This window comes from Copidosoma floridanum, unplaced genomic scaffold (assembly GCF_036245765.1).
Source record: "Copidosoma floridanum isolate Cflo_tuat_1 unplaced genomic scaffold, Cflo_Japanese_pri ptg000007l, whole genome shotgun sequence".
NCBI classification, from domain to species: Eukaryota; Metazoa; Arthropoda; class Insecta; order Hymenoptera; family Encyrtidae; genus Copidosoma; species Copidosoma floridanum.
Window position 1 is genome coordinate 8638193 of NW_028321884.1, and position 25588 is coordinate 8663780.

General features: G+C 44.4%; 3 protein-coding genes across 3 annotated transcripts; 1 reads left to right on the top strand and 2 right to left on the bottom strand.

Annotated features, from left to right (window-relative positions):
• The first annotated feature begins 3057 nt into the window (after positions 1 to 3057).
• Positions 3058 to 22188, top strand: sev (receptor protein-tyrosine kinase sevenless). Its single transcript, XM_014363865.2, has 22 exons — positions 3058 to 3222; positions 8588 to 8647; positions 10845 to 10904; positions 10989 to 11079; positions 13008 to 13240; positions 13339 to 13587; positions 13656 to 13797; positions 13860 to 14347; positions 14415 to 14698; positions 14761 to 15123; positions 15187 to 15490; positions 15555 to 15878; positions 15958 to 16550; positions 16625 to 16746; positions 16816 to 17332; positions 17418 to 17799; positions 17877 to 18882; positions 18968 to 19375; positions 19457 to 19949; positions 20023 to 20248; positions 20382 to 20736; positions 20811 to 22188. Exons 1-22 carry the CDS (start codon positions 3058 to 3060, stop codon positions 21602 to 21604), a joined length of 7659 nt encoding a protein of 2552 aa, XP_014219351.2. The 3' UTR covers positions 21605 to 22188.
• Positions 11246 to 12572, bottom strand: LOC106647591 (cAMP-dependent protein kinase catalytic subunit 1). The gene is made up of 3 exons (XM_014364061.2): positions 12240 to 12572; positions 11843 to 12167; positions 11246 to 11721 (listed from the first exon to the last, which is right to left on the bottom strand). Exons 1-3 carry the CDS (start codon positions 12570 to 12572, stop codon positions 11246 to 11248), a joined length of 1134 nt encoding a protein of 377 aa, XP_014219547.2.
• LOC106647592 (smad nuclear interacting protein 1) lies at positions 22044 to 23837 on the bottom strand. The gene is made up of 2 exons (XM_014364062.2): positions 23151 to 23837; positions 22044 to 23063 (listed from the first exon to the last, which is right to left on the bottom strand). Exons 1-2 carry the CDS (start codon positions 23487 to 23489, stop codon positions 22497 to 22499), a joined length of 906 nt encoding a protein of 301 aa, XP_014219548.2. The 5' UTR covers positions 23490 to 23837; the 3' UTR covers positions 22044 to 22496.
• Positions 23838 to 25588: the final 1751 nt, after the last annotated feature.

The window sequence follows — 25588 nt, forward strand, 5'->3', positions numbered from 1 at the left end:
AATTCACCAAGCATTGCATGCTAAAAGATGAGAAGTACAAAAATGTCAAAGCTGCACGTGCGTGCGTCAAAATCAGGTCAATCACCATTGACCGACGCATCGGACAGTTTGTTGCACCTAATGTGTAATAGCGGCACATTAGAGATAAATGACACATGTGTCATTGAGGAATACGTGCATACTCTTTTTTGTTTTTTTTAGTTTTCGAATTCAGTACTTTGACGATCCATCACTTGTTATTTAATGATAATGTAACTGCCGTTTATTTAAAAAATTCTACGCTTGGATGTATTTATACTTGTTACGTTTCGAATCTATGGTAAGTAAATAATTAATTGTTTTTTTTTTTTTTTTTTTTTTTTTGTATGTTACACCGAATAGTCAATCAGCTATTAACCGGTGGAAAAATTATTCTATAATAAAAAAAAAAAAAAAAAGCTACTAGTAATGTTTTTAGTAAATACCATTATTATGATGATCATTACTATATATGTGTACAAATATACCATTATTATTTTGATAAAGTGTGTAATTGTAAGATCAAAGCAAATAGAGGCAATGGACGTGATACTTACGCGTCAATACAATATTATATGTATATGCATACAAGAGCCGACAAAAAGAAATTGAGGGATACATAGCATATTAGCAAGTAGGTAACAAATAATGGTAGTAACGTAAGTAAGTAAGTAGAAGCGGAACGAGCCCGAAATTGACTTCAAGTGCATATATACATGCATACAGGTACAAACCATACCACGAGCCGTCGTCGACGTCGATTTGCACCAACAACCAACTGTAATATAATATAATGTAACAGCCGACGACGATTGAGCCGACCCATCACCGCCACCGACACTGTAATTGGTAACGCACACCCACATTTTATTTTATACGTATACAACTACAATTGCACACGTAAGCGTGATCGTTATGAGGAAGTGAAGCAGAGATATTATACACGTACGGGGGGCACCTGTCACGAGACCTAAACGTCCATCACAAAATCGACGCCTATCGTGGAAAACATTTCGATTTTTCCACGGGTAACATTTTCAGAAAATTTAAAATTTTCAACACCGGTACTCCATGGGATCGGTACTGTATGAAAATGTACGCGATTACCGATCATTTTGAGAAAAAAAGAAAAAAGTTTAATCAAATCGACAAAAAAAAAAGTGGAGCTCGGGAAGACAAACGAAATGATTATTTTTGCGCTGTATATGTCAAGTCAGTTTTTCTCGCTGCAAACTGTATACGTAGTTGGGAAAAAAGCGAAAAAAAAAAAGAGAGAACAGCTCCGACACCGTTAAAACGCGCTTCTTCGGGAACAAAGAAAAACAAAAATCCCTCTCCGTACCGTTTGCTCGTTTTCCTTTTCTCAAAACATCCATGTATACCCGGTTGACAATTACCCCGTCATTGTAAAACACGTTAGGCAACACAGTAGCCTTAAATTGCCCACATACAGCGAAGGCAACCAAACAGAAAAAAAAAAAAAAAAAAAAAAAAAAACACCTAATCACGCTTATTTCAGCAAAAATCCAGCCGCGTTGGATGTGACAACGGAGTCACCGAAACTGCGCGATTTTTCGCGCGATGCCGCACTTTCGAAATCGCACCTCGGCGCCGAGTGACAAAATTGTGATGATTAGGTACATAAAATTAGCGACGCGACTAATGTCCCTCCTTCCCCCTCCCCTTTTTTAAAATTATTATTATTATCAAGCTGTAAAATGGTACATTAAGAAACGTCGAGTAGACTCTCCTGATGCCAGCCTCGCGAGTACAATGTACGAAAAGAGAGAATAAGTATATAATATGTATTAGCGATTAAAACGAAGGAAGCAGCTCCCCGACAAAAGTGATTAATGGCGTTATACGTAGTAGGTACAACAACCATGGCAGTGTGGAGCAATGAGGGTCCCAGTGGAGAGAGAGAGAGAGACGAGGGGGCCAACCAGCCATATTATACCATTATACGGCTACAGTGACATTTTGTGAGGCGGTGGAGGAGAGCAGTGCAGCGCGAGACACCCATCATAGCCCATATGAAGCAACGCGCGCGACAGAGGCTATCTCTATAATATGGAAGATAATAGAGGAGAGCCCATACGCACGGAGCCTCGGTCGGGGCCCCCCTTTTTTTTTTCACTCTCGTCAGTCGGCTCCCGGTGGCGCGCCTGTTCTCACGTATCGGCATCCGCCCGCGCGATCGCATCGGTTTCACGCGGCCTCTGCTGTATTCGGTGCGCATATAATACACCGATCATCGAATCTTCCGAAAATTTCACCGCCGATTTTCTCCCTACCGAATACAAACAGCTTCGGCGAGTTGCCTTTTTGTTTTAGTTTCAAGTGCCAAAGCGAACTTTAAACTTTAAACTGGCACTTGGTGCGAATTGTCGAATTATCGGTAATTTTTATTGTTTCGCTGTACGCGTTGTTTTAAATGTAAACAGTGAAGTTTCGATTGGATGCTCAAATATGTATAGTTACATACGTGTGTTTGTGTGATCAAACGTGCTTTTGAGTTGTTTTTTTTTTTGTTTATAAAAAGTGCGAGCCAACTTATACCTGTATCGGTAAAAAAATCGGCATCACAAGTTGAAGGGAAGCACCAAAAGAAGGTTAAGAGAGTTTTTCCGGAGAAAGCGCAAACCGATCCGGCAGGGGAGCCGTTATACGCCGAAAGCCGTCGCGTTGCAACGTGAGAGAAGAGACTTTGGAATCTGCGTGAGAAATATCTTGGCATCGCGCGCCACGACGAATAACGCGGAGCTACATAGTGACTCATAGCACGAAAGAATCGCCTCGTATGCGTATTTGAGAAGAAAATCGTCATCCACCTCGTGCCTTTTTGTACCAGGGCACGAGAGTCGTGTCAATAATGAGCCGCGTTCAGCTGAAGCCGGGGAGGGCCCAACGATGATTATCGCGGCGATAACGATTGCCCTGGAAAGTATGCCGGAGCGGTAGATCATTGCGCTCAAGGGACCCACGCACAATATCCCAAAATACATTGGAGGGCGATAGCGGCGAGGGAGAGATTATATTATGACAAGGGATCGGACAACGTGGCTGTGGCTGTTGCTGCTGGTGAGGCTTGGGGCCTACGAGTGCGCCTATCTGCCGGAGGAACTGCAGGAGGCCCGCACCCCAGAGCCGAAGAGTATCGAGGATCGGTGCAGTGCGGGCTGCGAGAGCGTCGACGACGAGCAGGCAGGTTTTTTTTTTTTTTTTTTTTTTTTATAATTTGTAAGCACACGCAGTACAAGGGACTTTATTTTACCGCGAGCCTGGTTTTAGATTGGGTGTGTACGTTGACACGCTTGGGATTTCTCGTCCACAAATTCTTGCTCCTCGCGACCATTTGGATTTTTTTACCAGCCAACCGTTGAAAAAGTTTTAGGATAAACGTGCTTTCGCATCACGGTATCCCTACCGATCTTGAGATCGGGAAAAATTTTCATTCAGATTTCCAACGCCCGTTCCTCCGATCGTAGATGGTAGTGTAGGGTGAAACGTGGGCGAACGTGACGTCAAATTCGTTATCGGGATCGAGGTTTTCAATTGTATGCGCATACCTAATATATATGAACTGCGAAGAAAAAGCATAAAAGACACCTTTTTTTTTGTATCAGTGAATTTATTTCTATTGCACGCAGAGGTGGGCATATTTCAATTATACCTACGAATATTACAGTTACATTTACTTCTAATGTGTACTGGCAAACTTTTGGGTGAAAATAATTTTCAAGAAGAAGCGCACTGTCAATAATAATGTAAGTATGCAACGAAATCAGCCCCCCAAGACTCCTCGTATCAACTTTTGTTTCAGTTTATCAATCCAATCCCAACAATTGGATGATTTATTTTGAAACCATTAATACGCATTATTTCATTACTCCAACTGATGCTTGAATTGATATTGGCGAATCAACAATTGTACGTCGTGTAAGTGGATAGGTACATGCGTATTCGCGCATGCCTCAATTTTCTTTGCCCCCCCCCCCTTTTTTTTTTTTTTTGTTCTTTCCTCATTGTTATTAATCGTGAACCTAAATGTAAAGACCCTTTGGCATGCCTGAAATGAACGTAACGCGTTTCTTTTTTCTTCAAAGATGATTTCTTACGTCAATTTTTTTAAAATTATTTTTCTTACAGTTTGGTAACAACCTAATTTTCAGCCTTTTCATGGGTTATTGAAAAAACGACCACTTTGGTTTTGTTTTCTCATCTAAAAAAATACATGCATCACATTTTGACTCGTCGACACCACCATCATAAAGTGCATGTACCTAACATTCTTACGTTAATTTACAAGCCTCGTCAAGCCCCCCCCCTATACACATAAATGACGTCACCTCCATACATGCCAGAGAGACACATACACCCTCGAAAACTCGCGCGCGCAAACTCAATTATGTTTTACGCGTCGCGTCAGAGATATACCCACTATAAAGTATATTTTTCTCTGTACGGCGTTTGTACCCTGCACACACGGTTTGTAAATTGAAGGGGAAAAAAAAAAAACGATTTCATTCGTTTGGAAAAAAGAAAAAATAACCATACAAGCGCACGAGCTCGCTTTCCCTCTCTTTGGAGTATAGGTTCGCCAACCCGCGAGGAAGAAAAAAAATATGCGCGATTTGCTCATCGGTTCGTCATCTCCGAGGAAAATTCGTGCGAAATCGAAAGCGAATATACGTGCAGTAATGCATACGCGAGTGAACACCTTACGAGAATTACTCGCTTAATTAACGTGGAAAACAAGCGACTGTGCGCCCAATTATTATAACTTTCGGATCACATATTGTTGATGTTGGGAGCCAGTGCGGCAGTGCGGAGAAAGTGAATATCGGACAGAAAAACTATACCATAGCGCGTAGAGTAAATGGGAAAAAAAATGAGAAGAAATATTAAAATACAACTCGACGTCTCTCGGTACTACTTATTGTGTAATTTTACTTTTCGCCGAGACTTACCCTCTTCGACACGTAGAAGATAAAAAATTCAAGTGTTTGATAACTTTTTAAATCAAGTTTTTAATTTTCTTCATTAGCAAAATCGTATTTTTTTAAATTTTCAGTTCAAAACGATTTTATTTTACTTTTTCAGCATTGCACGTTTTACATTCGCAAATTTTAAGAATAATTTTTTTGTTAAAAAAAATAAACCAAGTTTACTCATCTCCAGTAAAATAATGTGGTTGGTAATTTCCATTTGTATAAAAAAAAAAAAAAAAATGCTTCATTAACGAACATCGCGAGCAACTTTTGGAATAATTTCCCGGTGCATTAATCAACAAATTAAAAATATAGATGACTTTTTTGTCTTGCATTTCTGCTTAATCTATTCATCGCAACTAATTATGTGATTGAAGGTCCGACAACGTAAATACAAACAATGAGTAGTGTAACCACCAATTAAATTATAAAAGTTTCACTTTTGCATCCATGATAACGTTACATCTAGAATAACGTGCCTCTTTAGAGTATACACAATGGCCCTTCGATGCTGTCTATTTTTTATTGTGTGCATAAACTATATTATACGAAGGCTGCATAATATAAATTAAAAGGTACGGCTATTAAAGCTGCGTACCTCAATAGGAGGCAAGGCTGTCTGGCAACTCAGACGTTGTGAAATTTAACGATCGTTGGTTGTTATAAACGTACTTTCCATCGTTGATCGAATATATTTAACAGTATGAAAGTGATTTTACCAAAGCTCGCATATACTTGTTTATTATCTCGGAAAAAATGTATTCTCGATTTTTACGCTCTACCACCTCTGTACAACAGGGATCGTTTCTGCTGTATGAACGTATCAAGTATGTAAATGAGCATTTGCTATAATACATGGGAAAAAAAAAATTTGAGTTTCCATAAAAACACGCAGCACAATACAATATAGATATATACATAATGATGTTGATAACTGGAACAATTATTATTCAATACGTAAAATCATAAATAAAAATAAAAATAAACTACTGTAATTCATTTGTCATTAGACTCTTAATCGTTATTTTTTGAAATTCGTATTCCTCATTACAATTTTATTAATTTAAAATAAGCAATATTTTTATTAAATTTCGTTAAACGGTTGTGTATAGGCTATACTTAACTTATGCTATCAATAATTTTTTTTTTTTTCTTTCATCACACACAAAGAGTTGCAACCATTTGAACCTTGAAATTAAAATGTCCCCAATAAAAATACAAAATATATATTAGTATCTTTTGAAAATTCCATAATACCAGTTATTGTGGTTTCGTAAAAAATTGATAAATAAAAGGAGGCATTGAAACAAAGCCATATAATATGCAGTGCGTAATAAACGAATCCTCCGTCGTTTGGCAAATTAAGCGTGTCCAGAAAAAGGGCGTTTAAGGCAAACATCAAAAAAAGGGGGAGAAAAAAGGCACCGACGAGTGTAAAAATCCTCTTTAAAATGATGATGATGATGAAAAATAACAATACGAGTAGCAAAAGCGCACTTGATACACCCATTAGCGCACGTTTCCCATATTCATGTATAACTTATAAGCCGGGGATCGAAAAGCTGGCCGGTCGCGGCTCTCACGCGTCCGAAGCGGGCCCCCTTTTACGCATGTCCTGGGTAAAGGAACTTTGTTTTCCTTTTGTCATCTCACACGCCAAAACTCGGGCCCCACCAACGCGTACACTTGCGCGAAGGACGTATCAATTGAGCGAAAAGATCGGGCTCTCTCGGGACTTGCGCGCCAACTCTTTGTCCGGACTGTACCGTGTTTCATTAATCGACTCTATAACTGCGCCGACGGTGCGTATACCCACACGGTATATACTTATATTATATGGTGTATTAAAAGCGCGCCTCCCCGGCATTTTACTCTCTTTCTCCTTTATTCATCGCTGCTCGGGTTTTAGCTATGCGTTTTTACTGCACGATGTGTCCCCCTTCATTCGCAACGGCTGTTACGTTATCGGGGCATACTTGGCCCAAGATATGCGTGTGTCCATAAGTGTAATGGTGGCATCTTTGATAAGCAAGCGACCAATATTTTTTGAATAATTTCTTTTTTTTTCTTTTTTTTTTTTTTTTCTATAAACAATATCAACTTGTACGGGGAAAACGTCAAGCAGAGCTTTGAAATTGGATGGAATGGAGCTTTGGAATTGGTAATGTTCTAATGGGTTCTAAGAAACTTTGTTGTGTAATTTTTTTGGATAAAAAAATTAATGGGAAAAAGCCGTCGTTTGAAAACATGTGATTTTCAAAGAATAAGAAGAATTACGTCACTTTATCGGTCGAGGATCGACCGAATATGTCACGTGACGCGAAAACACGTAACTACGTACATCAGCCGGGACGCATGAATGAACTCCGTGAAACGTAAGCTACTTGACGCGATTAAGATTTTTCAAAGACACACACATAACGTAAGTATGTGTCCTCGAGAACAATTAGGTTGTATACGAGCATACTTGACTCAGAGTTACTCACCGAGTGCAAGTAATAAATTTTGATTGCAATTAAACTTTGCGAGCAATTATTTCATTTCCCGTACCGGACTGTGTTGTTTTGAGAAAAAAAAAAAAAAAAAATTAACCGATCGCACGATTATTTAAAACCGGTAAGTGTATATGATTGGTACGATCGAGAAATATATACATCAGACATGTAGACCAAGGCTGTGGCACGTTTGTGTACAATTTTGAAAATAACAAAATACACGCTGCCTCAACTAAATATCGAGTGCAGCAACACATACGTGTATAAGTACACATTGTAGCGGTAGGATGACAGAGCGGAGGACGATCGAGATAACTATACTCACGCTTGTTTCATAATATTATATCGCCACTACTTATCAAGTCATAACAATTTGACACGGGGAATGACATTTTTTTTTTGCACGCAACGAGTCCATGGGAAAGTTATTTTACCACACGGTTGATTCAAGCTTAAAGCTCAGGTATAGTTGAAATTGCTCATTTTTTAAATAACATTTGTTATTAAATACTGAATCGAACACCTTAAACGGGAACTATCATGGATAAAACGCGCATACGAGTGTGTTCAACCGGTGACAGCACTGCTTCACTTTCTACAGCCTTCTCATGTCAATAGTCAAAGAAAGAAATTTTGCTTAGTTCAACGGAACAAGTGAAATAGTTTACGTACGTGTTTCAGTTTATTTTTTCTTGAAACGCGGTATATTTTATAAGAAAATATAAATTCCAAAAATACGCTAGAAATGTGCATTTCAAGATACTCGGATTTACAGCGACAAAAATTAAAATAAAATAAAAGCTTAAACTGAGAGCTCCAATGAATCCCAAGATCCAATTTTAGAAATAAACCGATCTTTTCTCCGATGGTTGAATAAATGAACTGTCATAAGTTTGGGCGGGCGTTCAACAATAAGACCACTGTGTTGGCAACAAAGATTTCAATCGATCTTTTCTCCCTTGTTTTACTTTGAGACGCATACAGATAGGAACAAAAAATTAAACATCAACTGTAATAAATGCGACGGTTATTGTTGCACAAAGAAATCGGCAAATCTCGTTCAATCACGAATTAAATTTGCAGGTCGAAGGAGACGATGCCGGCGCCGAAGTTAGCTGCGGCCTCAGATGCAGAGTCGATCACGTAAGTGTACTTAACAGCGTCAGCCACGTTATATACTCGTCCATCCATTCGACAGATTAGAAAAATTAAAAAAGAAAAAAAATAAGTCAAGGTTCACTCTTTTTATGGTTTTTTTTTTTTTTTTCACCTTTTCAAAGTTTAAGCCAAGTATACATGGACATGCAGAGTCCCCTTTTTATCACGTCTCTTTCAAAAGTCATCGGAACGACGTTAATTTGAATATAGAAAATAAACCGTCCCACGGCGTTGTATTATCATTGCATGGTATGTACGTAGCTATAGCTATATGTGTATGTATATATATACGTCTCTCGACGACGACGCCATAGACAATGGGGCCGGTTTCCGGCGTTCAGCCAATTGTCGATGCGAAAGAAAGGAGGAAAGAAAAAAAAGAAGAAAAGAAAGAAATGATCGAGACTTTTTCATCGTTCGTAACAACTAACGTAATATGCGCATATATGATTATATTGTGTATATACGCGGCGCGGTTGGAAAGAAAAAGAAAAAAATTATCCTAGAAAGAGTATATACGTATAGGAATTACGTAGTACATGTACATGGGAAAAGATATAGGCAATAAAAGGCAGAGCTGACTAAGCCCTGATATACAACGACGGTTTGTTTCTGTAGCTACATATCTGTACGTACGACTGATAAGTGTAACGAGGAAGCTTTGTTCGGTATTTTTTCTTTTCTTTTCTTTTTTTTTTCACAGAGGCGCACGTGTGCGTTTAATTACGCGCATAACTCGCTTGGATTTTTTTTTTTTTTTTTTCTTCAAACATTTATTGGCTCGTGCGTTTTTGGTACAGCTGTTTTGCAAGGTATACATTAAATTTGCGACAGTTGAGGTTGAAAATGTAATAAAAGGAGCCGTAAAAACAAAATTGCTGATTTTTTTTTTCTTTTTTTTTTTTTGATCAGTAAGTACACTAACAAAACGGTGTTTGCCAAACAACGGGCAACTGGAGATTCAAAGCAGGAAACCACGTGTTGCAAAAAACAGCATTAGATAAAAATAAGGCAGATACCTGTCCATTTGGTACATCACTTTCCTCTCTTCTCTACACGCAGCTAAGGTATACGTACAAGTATTCCTTGAAAACCTTGAAAATTACACGTACATGTGCTTATCATCGTTTTTTTTTTTTTTTTTTTTTTTTTAACGGCGTGTTGGAAATTCCTTTTTTTTAGTAAACGCATTGGAAACGCACGGGAACAAAAGTGCAAGCCAGCACATACATATGCAACCACCTCTCGCTATAATATACTGATTATGCTTTGTGTGGGAGGGGCTTGCTGGTCGTAAATGAATGCGTGTATATAGATGCAGGCGGTAGATAAATTTTCACGGAGCGTGGGTACAGCGGGAAAAGATTGATTTACACCAATAACTCGTGCGCACTGCTTCAAAGATCGCGTCAAATTTTTAATTTACGCATGCATTTTTTAATTTCTTTTTGTTTTTGTTTTTGTTTTTTATTGTACATGGAAAATACTTTGTTAAATGGTAATTAACAATTATAGTACGACTTTTCTGTGGAACAGATTGTTTTTTTTTTTTTTTTTTTTTTTCATTAGTCACAGTAAAGGCACTTCCTTCGTAAATAGATTTATGAAATGTTCGAAACTATACCGTGTATATTTGTAAGTCGATATTCTTATTCCGTAAACGAAAAAATGTGAAACGCCAAAAACGCTAGCTGCCAGTAAGATCACGCGCACTCGTGCGTAAGCGTATACAATTATATTTCACAGAGTTTTACCCTCCTCCTGACAATTGACTATGTACATCGCATATGTGTATATGTATATAGATGGGCTCGGCGTGGCGTTGACTTTCGACGGAAATAGCGCAATTGCCGTGCGACTGAATAATGTCACTTGCTCGCGAGCTTGCGGAGTTCCCCTGTAGGTACCCATCTCATTTTCCTTCTTTCCGTTTTTTTTTCTCGCCCACAATTATCGAAGGTTGCCGAAAACAAGAGCCGTTGGCCAAAGTAAACGGTGATTCCCAAGGATTATTTTGTCGTTTTGGTCAGTCAAAAGCGTAACCGGTAACGTTGCCGCCTATATACTTTTGCCATCATCTAATTATCGTGTATCGGAGAAAACCTTGATTAATGTTGATACGACGAATTTCAGGTCTTTTCTTTTTTTGTTTGTTTTTCAATACAACATATTTTATTTACAGTGCTCCGTCGGCTGCCTCGTATGGAGGGAGGCTCTCAATTCGAGTTGTCACAAAGTTTGCGTAAGTTCGTTGCCAACTCTCAATCAAAATTGATAAAATTGATGTAAATTGATGGAAATTCCTTATGACCCCTATAACGCACAGAACGCAACGCAGAAACTGCTGTACGTCAAGGAACTTTATTGCACGATAGGCTGTCAAAACGCCGTGAACCAGTACTTCAAACAAGCAAAAGGTAATCAACAATAATCCGAACGATCCAGTTAAACACTATTTACAAAGGGATGTGTATATATAAAAGTGAGTCTGTACACAGCATACACAGACACCCACACTTTAACGTAATACTTGGTCTCTCTCTACTTATAGTTTACAAGGGTAAGGTGATACGGCGGGCAGCCTCAAAAATTCTTAAACTCCTCGGCAAATCGGTCGTGACTGGTGACCTTGAGCTCTTGCTCGTCGTACGAGTCAAAGTTACTAAAGTCCCCGGGGCTGCTGCAAGCCGGCACGAAACCCGGCACGATCTCCCTGTTGTAGATTCCCAGCCAATCGGTCTTTTGGAACCACTTGTGCTTCTTGACGTCCTCCGGGCCGGCCTTGAGGTTCCCGTAGCGCCTCGTGAGGTCGACCTCGAGCAGGTGCTTTATCAGGTCGCGCAGGTCCTCCCTGAAGAAACCCGGACACCGGTACTTGCCCGAAGTGATCTTCTCGTAGATCTTGACCGGCTCCTGCGAGTAAAAGGGCGAGTAGCCGGCGTTCATCTCGTAAATGAGGACCCCGAAGCTCCACCAGTCGACGCTCCGGCTGTACCCCCGCGACAGTATGATCTCCGGCGCCAGGTACTCCGGCGTCCCGCACAACGTCCACGTCCTGTATACGGAATTACGATTACGATTCGCTCTCTCTCTCTCTCTCTCTCTCTCTCTCATGTGCATGCAAAAGATGCAGAAAATGAAATGAAAAAAAAAAAACAAGGGGTCGATCTCCTTTCCTGTTCTCGATCATCTTGCTGAAGCCAAAGTCGGTCACGCGGACGTAGCCCTCGCTGTCGATGAGTATGTTCTCGGGTTTGAGGTCCCTGTAGACGAGGCTGCACTTGTGCAGGTACTCGAGCACGAGGGCCACCTGGGCGGCGTAGAAGCGCGACAGGTTCTCGTCGAATTTCCCGAGTTTCCGGAGGTGCGTGAACATCTCGCCCCCGTTGACGAACGGCAGGACCATGTATATGTACGAGTTGTCCTTGAAGCAGTGCTCGAGGTGGACCACGAACGGGAAGCGTATGCTCTGGAGGATCCGCCTCTCGTTGTGCGTGTGCTCGACCTGCCCGCTTGATCGTTCATATATTTTTTTTATTACTTGTAGCCTAATTGTGAAATGAACGGACGGCCCGACCTGTTTCGTCCTGACGAGTTCCTTCTTTTCCAAGATCTTCATGGCGAAGTGGCCCGAGTTCTGCTTGTGCCTGACCAGCATGACCCTGCCGAAGGCCCCCGTGCCAAGGGTCTTGATCCTCTCAAACTCCCCCAGCTCGGCCTTACTCCCACCGCCAGGGGCGCGGTTGTTGTTCACCTTCCACCGCGATTCAAACTCCTTTCTGTGCTTCTCCAATATCGCGCTGTACTCCTTGAAGGTTTGCTCGCGCCTACGCGCCTCGCCCACCGTACTGATAGGCCGCTTCGACGATCTTCTTCTCGCCACCGCCGCGGCGTGACCCTCCAACGACATAATATCTCAGCGTTGTGCTCAACCAACTCTTTTTGTTGTTTTTTTTTTTTTTTTTTTTTTACTTTTTTTTCTTCCTTCGACCCTTTTTCTCCTCCTCCTCCTCCCCTTCTTTTGTTATAATGTATGTACTTGTAGGCACTTACGCGCACTCCACTCCGCTCCTACCCTCGTGTCATCTCGTTAAACTCACTTGCGCATATACGTGCGTGAATCATCAGCTAATTATTGTTTTCTTTTTCTTTTCTTTTCTTTTCTTTTCTTTTTTTTTTTTTTTTTTTTTTTCCCCCCCATCGAGAAGGTTAATTGTTATTATACACGTCTTGGCGTCTGGAGGAGTTTGACGATAACTTCATACGTGTTGTTACGAGTGTATACCATATATGACGGAGTATACGTCATTTTTTCTAATGGGGGTTTTTTTTTGAAAATGTGTAGCTAAAATTGGAGTACCGCCCACGCCGGTTCTGGTCAAAGACTCGCTGGCCGAGACTTCGCTCACCCTCAAGTGGGACAACGCGAGCTTGGGCCAACGCGACTTTAGGGTGCTCTACTTTGCGCAATGGAGGCACGACAATGCGGAGGGCCGCTGGCAGTACGGGAGTTATCAGACTTGGAACGGCAACAATCAAATTTTCATCCACAACCTCCAGCCCTACACGAGTTACCGGGTATGAGATTCTATAGCTCCTCATCCTGGAAAAACACGGCGTAAAATACATTTTTTTTTTTTTTTTTTTTTTTTTTTTTTTTTTTTTAATCCATGCAGTTCCGATTGGCGATAACTTTAACGTCGGCGCAAGACGAAGCCGACGAGGCGTTGTTTTCCGAGCCCAGCGAGCGGGTGCTGACGTTCCCGAGGGGCCCACCAGCCTCGGCGCCCGTCATTCTAAAGGCACTGGCCATCGACCACTCGAGGATTTACGTCAACTGGAAGCCGGGACCATTCACCAACGGGCCGCTCTACTCGTACGTCCTGCGACTCCAGCAGCGGGGCCACGAGGCTTTTCAACTGAAAGTTCGTATACTCGCAACACGTGTGTGTACACGTATACATCATATGTAACGCCATTTGTGCCTTTCCAGGACATACCGATCACCCACGACAGCTTCATGTTCCAAAACCTCGAGGCCAACACCAACTACTCGGTCGCTCTGACGATGCGCAACTCGGAGGGCGAAGGGCCATCGACCTCGACCTTCGTGACAACCCTTTTGGAGCCGGAAGGTACCTAGATGTTTTTTGGCATGTGCAAAGTGTATGCTTATACTTGGCCGATTTTCCCGCAGCCAACTCGTCGGATAAGCCGAGCCTGATAGTGACCAGCGGAAACAAGATCTTCCGGCCGGGTATGGAGTCGAGTCCCCTCGTGTGGACAGCCGAGCGGATCCGAGACAGCGTGGTCTATTTCGCCGATTCCCGGCTCTACCTGTGCGACTCGAGCGACCGGTTGTACGTGGCGCCGATCGATGGGACGGCCAATCCCGAGCTCGTCCTTCTCCTCGACCCGAACACCACGGACTTTCGGCCCTGGAGCTTGTCGGTGGACTGGTTGGGCTCGCGGCTCTTCGTGGCGGGCTCCAACGACACCACCGAGTACTGGGAGATCGGCGTGACCGGCTTGGACGGCGGCAACGTCACCGAACTTCTCACCGAGCTCATGAGCCAGCCCAAACAGCTCGAGGTCGATCCCTACAACGGCTACCTCTTCTGGCTGACTGGCGAGGGTATTTACAGGGTCGACCTCGGTGAGCTCGGCCGGAAACCCGAGCCAGAGGTACAAACGCCTTTTTCTCTTCTTGGTGAATCCGTACAACCATTAAACGCCCTTCTCTCGCTCGCAGCCACAATTGATCCTGAAGAAGCAGCACCTGGGAGCCTTCTTGGTCGACTACGCGAACAGGCGGCTGCTCGTGGCTTACAAGTCGGAAAACACGGTAAAGTCCGTCTCCCTGGACGGAAAGATCATAGTCGACGTGCGGGTGAACGCCAAGCAGCCAAAGTTCAAGAACGCGTCCTCGATCTCGATGGCGAACGGGCTGTTCTACTGGACCAACGGGCCGGAGGTTTTCGCCGAGAGCTACGAGCCCAACGACTTTCGCTTCTTCCACAGCGTGCTGTTCACCAGGTATACAGGGAGCGAGAAAAATATCAATATGATCAATTTACAAACGAGAGCGTCGCACATAGAGACGGGGAGGATTCCTTCGTCAAGTTGCAAGTGGTGGCCGACGAGCGCCAGCCGACGCCGATACCAGCGAGACCGCCGACGAGGGTCCAGGGTCTGGCGCTGGCCGATCGGGCGAGGATATCGTGGCGTGGGCCCGAGCTCCTGCCTGGCCAGAGTCCTCTGAGCGCGTGGTCCAACTGGTCGTACAGTCTGATGCTCGAGGACGACGTCAACGGGGAGATGATACAGGTGCGCGACATTCGGGGGACCGAGCGCGTCGTCGACGAACTGAGGGACGGCTCGGTCTACAGTGTCAAGATTGCGGCCCGATCGAGGTCCGGCGAGGGGCCCTGGTCCGAGGAGTTTAAGATCCGCACGCTCAGGTGGGTGCACAATCGATTTACGCGCGAGCGATTTTAACGAGTGGTGGTTGCTTGGTGTTTCAGGAAAGATCTGGAAGCGTCGATCTTGTGGACCACGAGGGATGCCGTTTTGCAGAGCGACTTGATCGGCGAGGGTGTCCGGACTTTGGTGGACGTTACGCAGTTGGACGGCGACAAGAGGGTCTTGGTGGTCGATTTGGCGTGGCACGAGGATTTGTTGCTTATAGTCGGTGATAATTCGAGAGTGTACGCTTACAACGCGACGAGCCGCCAAAAGAGTTTGATGAGGCACGCGGCGTCGGCGAACAGAGTGGCCTTTGACTGGATTGCGCGGAAAATCTACTGGGCCGACGAGAAAAAGCGGATCGTGAGTATACGTGCGTTATTGCTGATTTGGACAGGCGATTATTTATTTTGGTCGTATTTGGCAGGTACTTCGGTCGCACTTGGATGGTTCCCACCGAGAACCTGTTGCGATAGCCGGTATCGTGCAAAGGCTGCTGATAGATTCGTTGGAGGCGCACCTGTACTGGTCGACGAGCCGAACGGTCGAGGTCGTTCGGCTTAACGGCGAAGATAGGCGCCAGTACCGCTCCGAGGACGATTTTGATGGCCGTCGCGTTTCTGGCCTGACCCTCGATCTGGACAATCGGTACGTTTACTGGATCGTCGGCGATACCGAGGATGACTTTAAGCTCTACCGATCTCTCACTGCCGACAACCTGCCCACCGATCAAGACATCCTTCCCGAAGTTGTGAGTGTTTGCGTTTACTAGGATACATTATTTTACAAACGTGTGATAACATTCTCGTACGCACCTCACCTGGTTCCAGGTATCGACGATACGCAACACGATCGGCAACTCGTTATCCTACGTATCCGATCGGTTCTTCTTCCTCGATTCGACACGGAGTGCTTTGACGACCGACGCCCACGGTAAATTTACAGCCACCATCTCCAACATCAGCGATCACTCGAGCCTCCTGTCGCTGTTTGTGAGAGGCCCGTTACCGAGCGTTCCGAAAAACTTGACGCCGATTGCCGTACGCCCCGGGAAGGTGAACGTCAGCAGCATAGCGATCGTTGGCACCTGGCGCGACTTTAGCGTCACCTGGCAGCCCGTGACCGGTCCAAACTACGGGCGCATCTTTTACGAGGTCAGTTTCACCGACTACATCAACGTCAACACTCAACCGGTCACGACCAGCCGAACCACTCTTGGCTACGCTAATGCCGATCAGCTGTTGCCCTACTCGCTGCTCGAGGTCACGATACGGGCCTACACCTACTGGGACGCCGCGCCTCGCGTCAGCCGTGTGCTCAGGTCGCCCCAGAGCGTGCCCAGCCAACCGGCAGATCCACGAGTCTTTGTCGAGAGCTTTAAAGACCCGCTGGCCGAATCTGTCGACTACTTTGCTACTTTCAGGTGAGCTCTGTTGAAGTACGTTGAAATGTTTATCCACCGGCAGGATCATGTTTTAATACAAAGACACTTGGCAGATGGGGTATGCCGGAATTTGGCAACGGACCCGTGCTGGGTTTCACGATCCAGTGCTGGATTTTGGTCGACGGCGCGGAAGTATTGATTTGCGACTCCGTCAACGTCACAGTCTCCGAACTAGGTGAGAGCCGATAACGATTTTCCTTGTGCTAAACGATTAAACACGCGACTAAAACTCGTCTCGTTGCAGAGTACACGGTCCACAATCTCCGGGCAGCTACGGCGTACTACTTTCAAGTGCGCGCCTTTGCGGAGGTAGGGGCGGGTCCGTTCACCGATACGGTGTCCGTGTCGACGGAGAACGAGAATCCGGTGCCGCAGCTGCTGGTGGCGACGATGGAGGACGTTAAGAAGATCGACCTCGACGAGCGCTCGAACCTCACGATAACGCGCCACATAGCCGTCGAGGTGGCCAACTTGGCGGCCGAAGCTAAGATCTTCTGGATCAACGAGATGCAAGAGCTGGTGACGGCAGACGCCGACGGCCGAAGCATCACAAAGATCCTTACGCTGAACAACACGGCGCTCAGCCTGTGCGCCGACTGGATATCGAGGAGCGTGTTCTGGACCGAGTCCGACATGGAGTCCGGTCTGAGCCACGTCATGAAGTTGGACATAACGGTGTGGGAGGCCGGAGATTACGAGTACTCGAGAATCTTGACAAGGAATCGGCGAATCGTCAATCTGGACATCGCTCCTCTGACCGGGTAAGATATAATATACATATATATGTATGAGCTCGTGAGTAATCGACAAAACCGAATAAAGATATAAAATGTACATGTATCCTAGAAATCTGTTTTGGTTCGAGCTAAGCACCAGCAGTCTCGGCTTCGTCATGCAGTCCGACCTGGATGGCGAGAACGTCCAGCCCTTTTTTAACCACACGGAGGACTGCTCCTGTCCCTTCAAACCGATGATCCAGCCGGTTTTTACCATCGATAATACCGATCCCTCGAGTCCCGTCGTCTACTGGATCTCCGACGAGGGTCAGCTCTTTATCGCCGACATCGAAGGCTGCATATGCAGCTTGGTCGTGCAGCCTGGCCCGGATCGAGGATTGCCGCCCACGTCTCTGACCACGGACAAGAGGTACATCTACTGGTCGAACAGGGACACGGGCAAAATTCACTACACCGACAAGAACGGGTTCGGAGACAGCATGACGATAAAGGTCAGTTGAACTATAGTGCAGGGTGTATATATATGAACACATGCCCCGAACAAAACCGAGTTCCGTATTTTCCCTAGGACTACCTGATAAACGACACGCGAAGCATCCGAGCGATCGGCAAGTCTCTGCAGCCGTATCCCGAGCCCGACTGCCTGATACCCCAGCGCGCCCAGTACAACGTGCAGCAGGTGTCAAGGAGCTCGAGCAGCATCACGGTGCGGCTGCCCGAGGCCCAGGCTTACCTGGGCTGTGAAAAGTACAAGTTGCCGGCAACCAAGTACATAATCGACGTAGCCGAGTGCGATCGCCTCGAAGACCCCCAAAACGAGAGGCTCTGTGAAAACGGGACCAAGCACCAGACGTACACGCGGGAGTTCGAGGTTCGGGGCCTCAAGCCCTTCACCAAGTACCGTTTCAGGCTTACGCTGACCAACTACTACAGCGACCAGGAGTTCGCGGAGATCGACCAGTACGGGGCGGGCCTGCTCCTCAAGACCGATGTCGGGCCGCCCTCGAGTCCCGAGAACCTCGAGGTACGTGCGCTGACGCCCAATTTGGCCTCGGTCGAGTGGTCCCCGCCGGAGCTCTGGAACGCCGATTTCGTGCGCTATAAGGTATTTTGGAGATCAGCCAACGGCACCCTGCTGGGCGAGAAACAGGTCAAGGACGGGGACGCCTCGACGTACCTGCAGCCACTCACCCCGGGACAGAAATACGGTGTCCACGTGCGAGCTTACCCGGAGAACTACACGGATATGTTCAGCCGGAGCGACGAGAAGATCCTTAATATGCACCCGGAGCCGAACGATCTGACGCTCAGTGGAGTTAGCTCCGTGGCCATCAACGTCACTTGGCTGCCCGCCAGAGATTTGCTCGCGGATTACGCCCTTGAGTTTGCGGAGGGCGACAGAGACACTTGGCGGACTGTCGATAGGGCGGCGCAGGTGAGCGGCAGGCTCGTCTACCAGGTCTCGAACTTGCTGTCGAAGAAGCTCTACAAGTTCAGGCTGATACTAAAGTACCGGGGCAGCACGATCAACTACGTGTGGCCCAATGACGACAGGTTCACCTTCCAGACGCTTGGTGAGAACAGTGGCGTTTTTTCCCCAACTGTAAAATACGTCACTAGGGTGTGTATTTGTTTATTTTTATGATTTGTTGATCGCAGAGGACATACCGACGGCTCCGGGAGTGCCGTTGCTCGTCAAGTCACAGAACTCGAACCACCGAATCAGGTGGGAGCCGGCCAAGAGTCTGCACTCCAAGAACTTATTTTACCATCTCCAAGGTAGGACGATCGACGTTTATGATCCGGGAAACGTGACCAACGAGTGGATAACGTTGTACAACGGAACCGATGATTTTTGGGACGTCCCGCGTAACATGCGCCAAAAGTACGTATTCAGGACAAGGGCGTGGAACGATTATGGCTTCGGGAACTGGAGCGAAACCAGTCCCGTGGTCGATCTCAGCGAAATGACCAGGGCTCTGATGATCGCTCAGGAACACCTTGGACTGATCTTGGGCGTCGGAGTGGCGATTCTCACGCTCGTCCTGTTCTGCGTGTTTCTCTGTCGTAAGCGTCTTTCAATATCATTCATCATCGTGAGAGCATGAGTGGCAAACAATTGTTTTTGTTTTTTTGCATCCACCGTAGCGCTCAACAAAAAGTCAAAGGAAGAACAGCAGCAGAAGCTTAAGAAGAAGAAAAAGGCGCCGATAAAGCTGAAGCCCCACGTCGAGTTGGCGACGCTGCGCGAGATACCTCGCGGGAATTTTGTCGAGGCGAATTCCCTGTACGTGGCAGCCGTGGAAACGGACGCGAGCGATTCTCTGTCGCCAAAGATCCAGAGGGAGCAGATATCTCTGGCCAAATTTCTAGGCAAGGGCGCCTTTGGTGAGGTCTTCCAAGGAGTCGTCAAGGACATCCAGGGCCCGGGATCCATGACCCCCATAGCCGTGAAGACGCTGCGCAAGGGCGCGTCGACCCAGGAAAAGAACGAGTTCCTGCAGGAGGCCAAGCTCATGAGCCAGTTCCAGCACAAGCACGTGCTCAGGCTGCTCGGCGTTTGCCTCGACACGGATCCGCCGCTCATGTTGCTCGAGCTCATGGCTGGCGGCGACTTGCTCAGTTACCTGAGAAACAGCAGGTGCGAACTACAGAGTGTACACATTTTCTTTGTCATGTGAATGTTGTACATGTGTACATGGTGATTTCAACAGGTCGCTGAAGCCAACCGACCCGTCGGCGTTGCGGCTGCAGGACTTGTTGTCGATGTGCGAGGACGTGGCCCGGGGCTGCCGGTACCTCGAGGAGCTGCACTTTGTTCACCGGGATCTCGCCTGCAGGAACTGCCTGGTGTCGGCGCGCGATCGCGACAACCGCGTCGTCAAGATCGGTGACTTTGGGCTCGCCCGTGACATCTACAAGAACGACTACTACCGCAAGGTATATAATATGTATACACATAAAAATCCACTATACGTTTCACAGTAGTTATTTTTTTTTTTTTTCATACATAATCTCAAATAAAGAAAACGATGAACTAATTATAACTGAATGCATATGTGTGTGAATCCAGGAAGGCGAAGGGCTGTTACCGGTGCGTTGGATGGCCCCGGAGTCTCTGGTCGATGGTGTCTTCACGTCGCAGAGCGACGTCTGGGCGTTTGGGGTCCTCATGTGGGAGATAACGTCCCTCGGCCAGCAGCCCTACCAGGCGCGCACCAACATCGAGGTGCTGCACCACGTCCGAGCGGGTGGCCGGCTACCCAAGCCTCTCAACTGTCCGATTCGCCTGCACCAGCTGATGCTCAAGTGCTGGAGCTCCGTGGACGCGCGACCGAGTTTCAAGGACTGCCTCGAGTACATACTTCTGCTGAGGAACAGCACCGAGGACGCCGTGCTCAGTCCTGTTAACCAGTTCCACGTCAATGGTAAGTATATATACTTACATTGTAAATAACGTGTTACTTTGTGTATACATATTTTAGGTGTTTTCTTCTTTCAGGAAATCCGTACAACAGGTCGAGCCACTTCAGGGCCAACCTGAGCATGCAGCCGCTCTTCCAGGACGGCTCTGACGACACGAGCAAGCCGACGATCGAGCCAAAGTACTCGTGGCTGCTGGACGACGAGGAAGACGATTCGAAGGACCCGAGGGCGGCTTACGAGATACCCAAGTCCATACCGGTAGCGGTGCAAAGCGCGACGATCGACAACAACAATGATCCAAACGATACCAGTAGGTACATCGATATCTGCACCGAAGAGGGTAATGACAAAGGTGTCCTGGACGACGCCGCGTCGGACCAAAAGAGCGACATCGATTCCCGGACTGCCCACGAGGACGAGGAGGAGGAAGGGTGGATGGACAACCGAAAGCGCTCATCCATGGCCAGTTTAGGTGACAGTAGGTCCCTCAAGCAGTTGGGCTCGTACGCCAAGCTGGTGGGCAACGGGGAGAGCGTGTCTTCGCTGAGCGACTGGAGGAGGATGAAGAAGGTCGCGAGCGACAGGCGCGAGAGGACGATCAACGATGCCGAGGAGACGAGGAGCAACGCTTCGACAATCGTGTCGTACTCTACGATAAGCTTCTCGCAAGGCAGCGCGAGTCTACCCAGGGCGAGGTTGCAGAGATCAAAGTCGAGTTTGCAAGGCGCGAGGGCCAATATACCTTTGGTGATTAACAGTGGACTGTTGAATATACTGAGGCAGGAGACGGAGGGCCTCGATGAGGGTGACAGTGATGAAGTGAGTTACGCGAATGTTGACTCGGACACGGACAAGGTCACCGATTTGTGAATCATTTTTATTTTTTTATTTTTTATTTTAAAACGAGCTACATGACGCTCCAAGACTGTGTAGTAATAATAATAACTAGTGGACTTTTCAAGTTTACAATAAAACGAACTATTGCGTTATTTCTCGGTTTTAAGGAGAACAAAGAGCTTTTGTGCTAGTAATTTATTGTAAGAACGATAAAAGCCGCTGTACATGCGTAATGCATATTTTAAGATATATCTTGAGTATAAGCATATCGATATAACTAGTATTATTTAATTACGTTATGGAATTATGTTTAAACAAGCGACAAACTTTGTGAGCCAAAGTATATTTTTTTTTTTTTTACCTAAGAACATGATTGTGTATTAAATATTTTTAAGTGAGGTTTTTTTTACACAAACAATCGAGATTGCTCAATGTAAACGATATGTATGATTTGTTTGGTATATGTAAAACTGAAATTTTATTTCATGTACTTGTTTTACATATTTTTCACTTTCACATTAATAAATTGTTCATGGCATTTTATGTTAAATACAAAAAAGCCTGGGTTGTTTGATTCATCAATTTAATCTTGAGGCTTTTTCTCAAGAAAATGTTGGGTAGCGTTATTAAATAGGTATACAAATAAATTCACATGTTAAGTTAATTTATACATGACTGAAATTATACGTACTTATTCAACATTTAGAATAACATTTTAAAACAAAACATTTTTCAAGTACAAAACGTACAAATTCATTTATTGTACTTTGAACGTGAATGATTTCTTTTTTTTTTTAAATAGTATAACATATGCATATAAGCTATAACAAGCTCTAATATGAAAGAAAATTTGAAACTCCTATAAATATGTATGGATACAGCTTATTTTACAGTTTTATACATTATTTTACGTGACTTGTTCGACTTACTCGTGGACATCATCATCTTCGTGGTCATATTTACTTTTCTCGCAAATAACAACAAACTCCCGAGTACTTGCTGCAAATTTAATAACGTCCCTTTCGGCCAGCTCGTGCCATATTCTTGGCTCTAATTTTACTTTATTGACGAATGTCCCGTTTGCAGATCCCAAATCAATTAAATAAGGTCTGATGCGCTTTGCCTCTGCCCCATCCTCTTTTTTATATGGTACTAATCGAAATTGCAAAGCTGCATGTTGCTTTGAAATTGAAAGATGATCCATCGGAATGTCAGCAATTTTTCTCTCCTTGCCAAACAGATAGACTGATTGTTTGTCTATGTGGAGCACAGGTAAGGCTTTCTCGCCCTTGAACGGATACAATCTCCATTTGCGTTTTATCGGCTTGTGAGCATCTTCTGGCTCAGCATACTTTAAAGCAATACCATTGACTGTCTTAGTGTTTTCACAAATGTAAAAATTCAACTTGTCTTTTTCTTGCTTTAGCTTTGGTTCAACTTTGGCCTTGCCTTTTACCCACTCTGGTGACGGATCTTTTTTTGCTACAAAGGCCTGAAAAGAAAAAAGTAAATTCCATGTACAAAACACGTTCCAAACTTATATGTGGACCAACCTCGAGAGAGAGGGAAAAACACCTACCATTTCGTAGCGTGAACGACTTCTGTAAAATCTGTCGTCATCATCACGATGTCTGTTCTCGTAATACCTATCAGCTGATCTCCTGGGCCTGTCATCGCTACCCTCGCGTCTTCTCTGCTGTTGTCTGTCATCCGTGGTATCTTCTTCGGTTCTCCTGTGCCTCTTGTTCTCAAAGTCTTTACTGTACCTGGACGGACCCTCCTCGTCCCATCTACTACTTCCACCACCGCCTCCACTCCTATTGCTGCTGTAAGACTGCTGCTCACTCTCACTGAATTTTCGTTTACGCTCGAAATTTGGCTCTGGAGTACCACGATCGTCCCAACCACGTCGTGACATCCTCGAGTAAAATATAGCTAGATTTTTTCAGTCTACACACACGCACGCACGTTCACACGCAATACTTTTATTAACTAAATTTGTGCACTAATTGTTTCCCGTATACTTAAGTATGTAATTAGAAAGAAACTCGGATTATACAATAAGTAGGTATAATACGGCAGCCTCTTAAAAAAATATTAATCAGACTGAAAATAACCTCACTAATTCAACAACTTACTGGCTAGCAGATAAAGTACAAACCCTACGAACTATTACGAACTACAGTGTGCAGTCTGCATTAAAAAGGGACAAAAACAAATACGTTTATATACATTGAGAGCATATATATTTTTGTATAAATATATGCAGTGCGGCGCGGTCGCGACTCCGCGATTTGCGTTCGCGGCGGCCGCAGTACCTATTTTTATTTCACTTTATTCTCAGACCGCACAAACAACCAGTGTAATCGCTTTTTTTTTGTTCAAGTGATATAATTATAATAATTGATTCTCACCCATGAAATAAATGTGCATGTTTCTCTCCGGACGAACGTCATACATTACTGCAGGTAAAATGACAAATAAAGTCGATGGGATATATAACATAGATTCCAAATATGCATTATTACCGCTGGAATATGCTAACAAAACCAAATATCCGTCTTTCTCACCCAGCAAAATAATAGGTATCTGTATAATCCTGTATCAATTTATTGCACACATGCGAAATGTTCAATGACAGTAAACAATGACATAATTTCAAACTTTACTTTTAACTCTTCATTTCACACGTAATTTTACAATGCAATTGATAAATTATTATTCATACAAAAGTATTAATATTCTTATAGGAGGTCGATTTTCAGGCAAAAGATTATTTGTAAACTTGCCGTAAACAGCACAGCCAATGTCAACTTTTTATTTTCTATCTACACAACTAGTTGCGGCTGGTTTTAGCGTTTCAGATTTCTAAACTAAAAAGTGGCCCTAAAATTCTGAAGGAAAGCTTTAGATATTTTAGGCCCTAGAGCCATGTTGTCAATTATAAACCAGCCGCAACTTATTTGACAGATACAAAATGGAAATTCAACATTTTCTGTGCTGTTTGCGGCAAGTTTACAATTTATCTATTACTCGAAAGTATAAATATATAGGAGGTCAATATTCGTATAAAACATACACTGCAAACTTGCCGCAAGTAGCACAAACATCGTTAATTATTTATTTTGTATCTATTTCAAGAGTTGCGGCTGGTTTATAAGTGACTAAATGGCTCTAGGGCTAAGCTGCCTAAAGCTCTCCTTCAGAATTTCAGAAGCAATTTTTGGCCAAAAAAATCACGACCGCTAGATGGCGCTGATCCTAATGATTATAACTACTTATAGTAGAGCCATTTAATCAATTATAAACCAGCCGCAACTAATTTCGTAGATACAAAATAAATAGTTAAAGATAATTGTGCTACTTGCGGCAAGTTTGCAGTATATGTTTTATACGAATATCAACCTCATATATATTTATACTTTTGGGTAATAGATAAATTGTAAACTTGCCGCAAACAGTGCAAACAACGTTAACTTTTTATTTTGTATTTATGAAATTAGTTGCGGCTGGTTTATAAGTAATTAAATGGCTCTAGGGCTAAGCTGCCTAAAGCTCTCTTTCAGAATTTCAGAAGCAATTTTTGGCCCAAAAAATCACTACCGCTAGATGGCGCTGATCCAAATGATTATTACTACTTGTAGTAGATCCATTTAATCAATTATAAACCAGCCGCAACTAATTTAATAAATACAAAAAAAAAAGATAACATTGTTTGTGCTACTTGCGGCAAGTTTGCAGTGTATGTTTTACACCAATATCGACCTCCCTTATATTTACACTTTCGGGTAATAGATAAATTGTAAACTTGACGCAAACAGTGCAAACAATGTTTACTTTTTATTTTGTATTTATCAAATTAGTTGCGGCTGGTTTATAAATGATTAAATGGCTCTAGTATAAGTATAGTAATCATCATTTGGATCAGCGCCATCTAGCGGTAGTGATTTTTTTGGCCAAAAATTGCTTCTGAAATTCTGATGGAGAGCTTTAGGCAGCTTAGCCCTAGAGCCATTT

What these genes read in the sequence shown, in the direction of transcription:
- LOC106647591 (XM_014364061.2), bottom strand. Translation starts at nt 12,572, where the DNA reads ATGTCGTTGGAGGGTCACGCCGCGGCGGTGGCGAGAAGAAGATCGTCG. An exon ending in AACTCGTCAGGACGAAACAG is followed by an intron (nt 12,168 to 12,239) that starts GTCGGGCCGTCC and finishes TCAAGCGGGCAG; the next exon opens with GTCGAGCACACGCACAACGA. An exon ending in CTTCAGCAAGATGATCGAGA is followed by an intron (nt 11,722 to 11,842) that starts ACAGGAAAGGAG and finishes GTAATTCCGTAT; the next exon opens with ACAGGACGTGGACGTTGTGC.
- LOC106647592 (XM_014364062.2), bottom strand. Translation starts at nt 23,489, where the DNA reads ATGTCACGACGTGGTTGGGACGATCGTGGTACTCCAGAGCCAAATTTC. An exon ending in GTCGTTCACGCTACGAAATG is followed by an intron (nt 23,064 to 23,150) that starts GTAGGTGTTTTT and finishes TTTTCTTTTCAG; the next exon opens with GCCTTTGTAGCAAAAAAAGA.
- sev (XM_014363865.2), top strand. Translation starts at nt 3,058, where the DNA reads ATGACAAGGGATCGGACAACGTGGCTGTGGCTGTTGCTGCTGGTGAGG. An exon ending in CACAGCGTGCTGTTCACCAG is followed by an intron (nt 14,699 to 14,760) that starts GTATACAGGGAG and finishes CGTCGCACATAG; the next exon opens with AGACGGGGAGGATTCCTTCG. An exon ending in TAACCAGTTCCACGTCAATG is followed by an intron (nt 20,737 to 20,810) that starts GTAAGTATATAT and finishes TTCTTCTTTCAG; the next exon opens with GAAATCCGTACAACAGGTCG.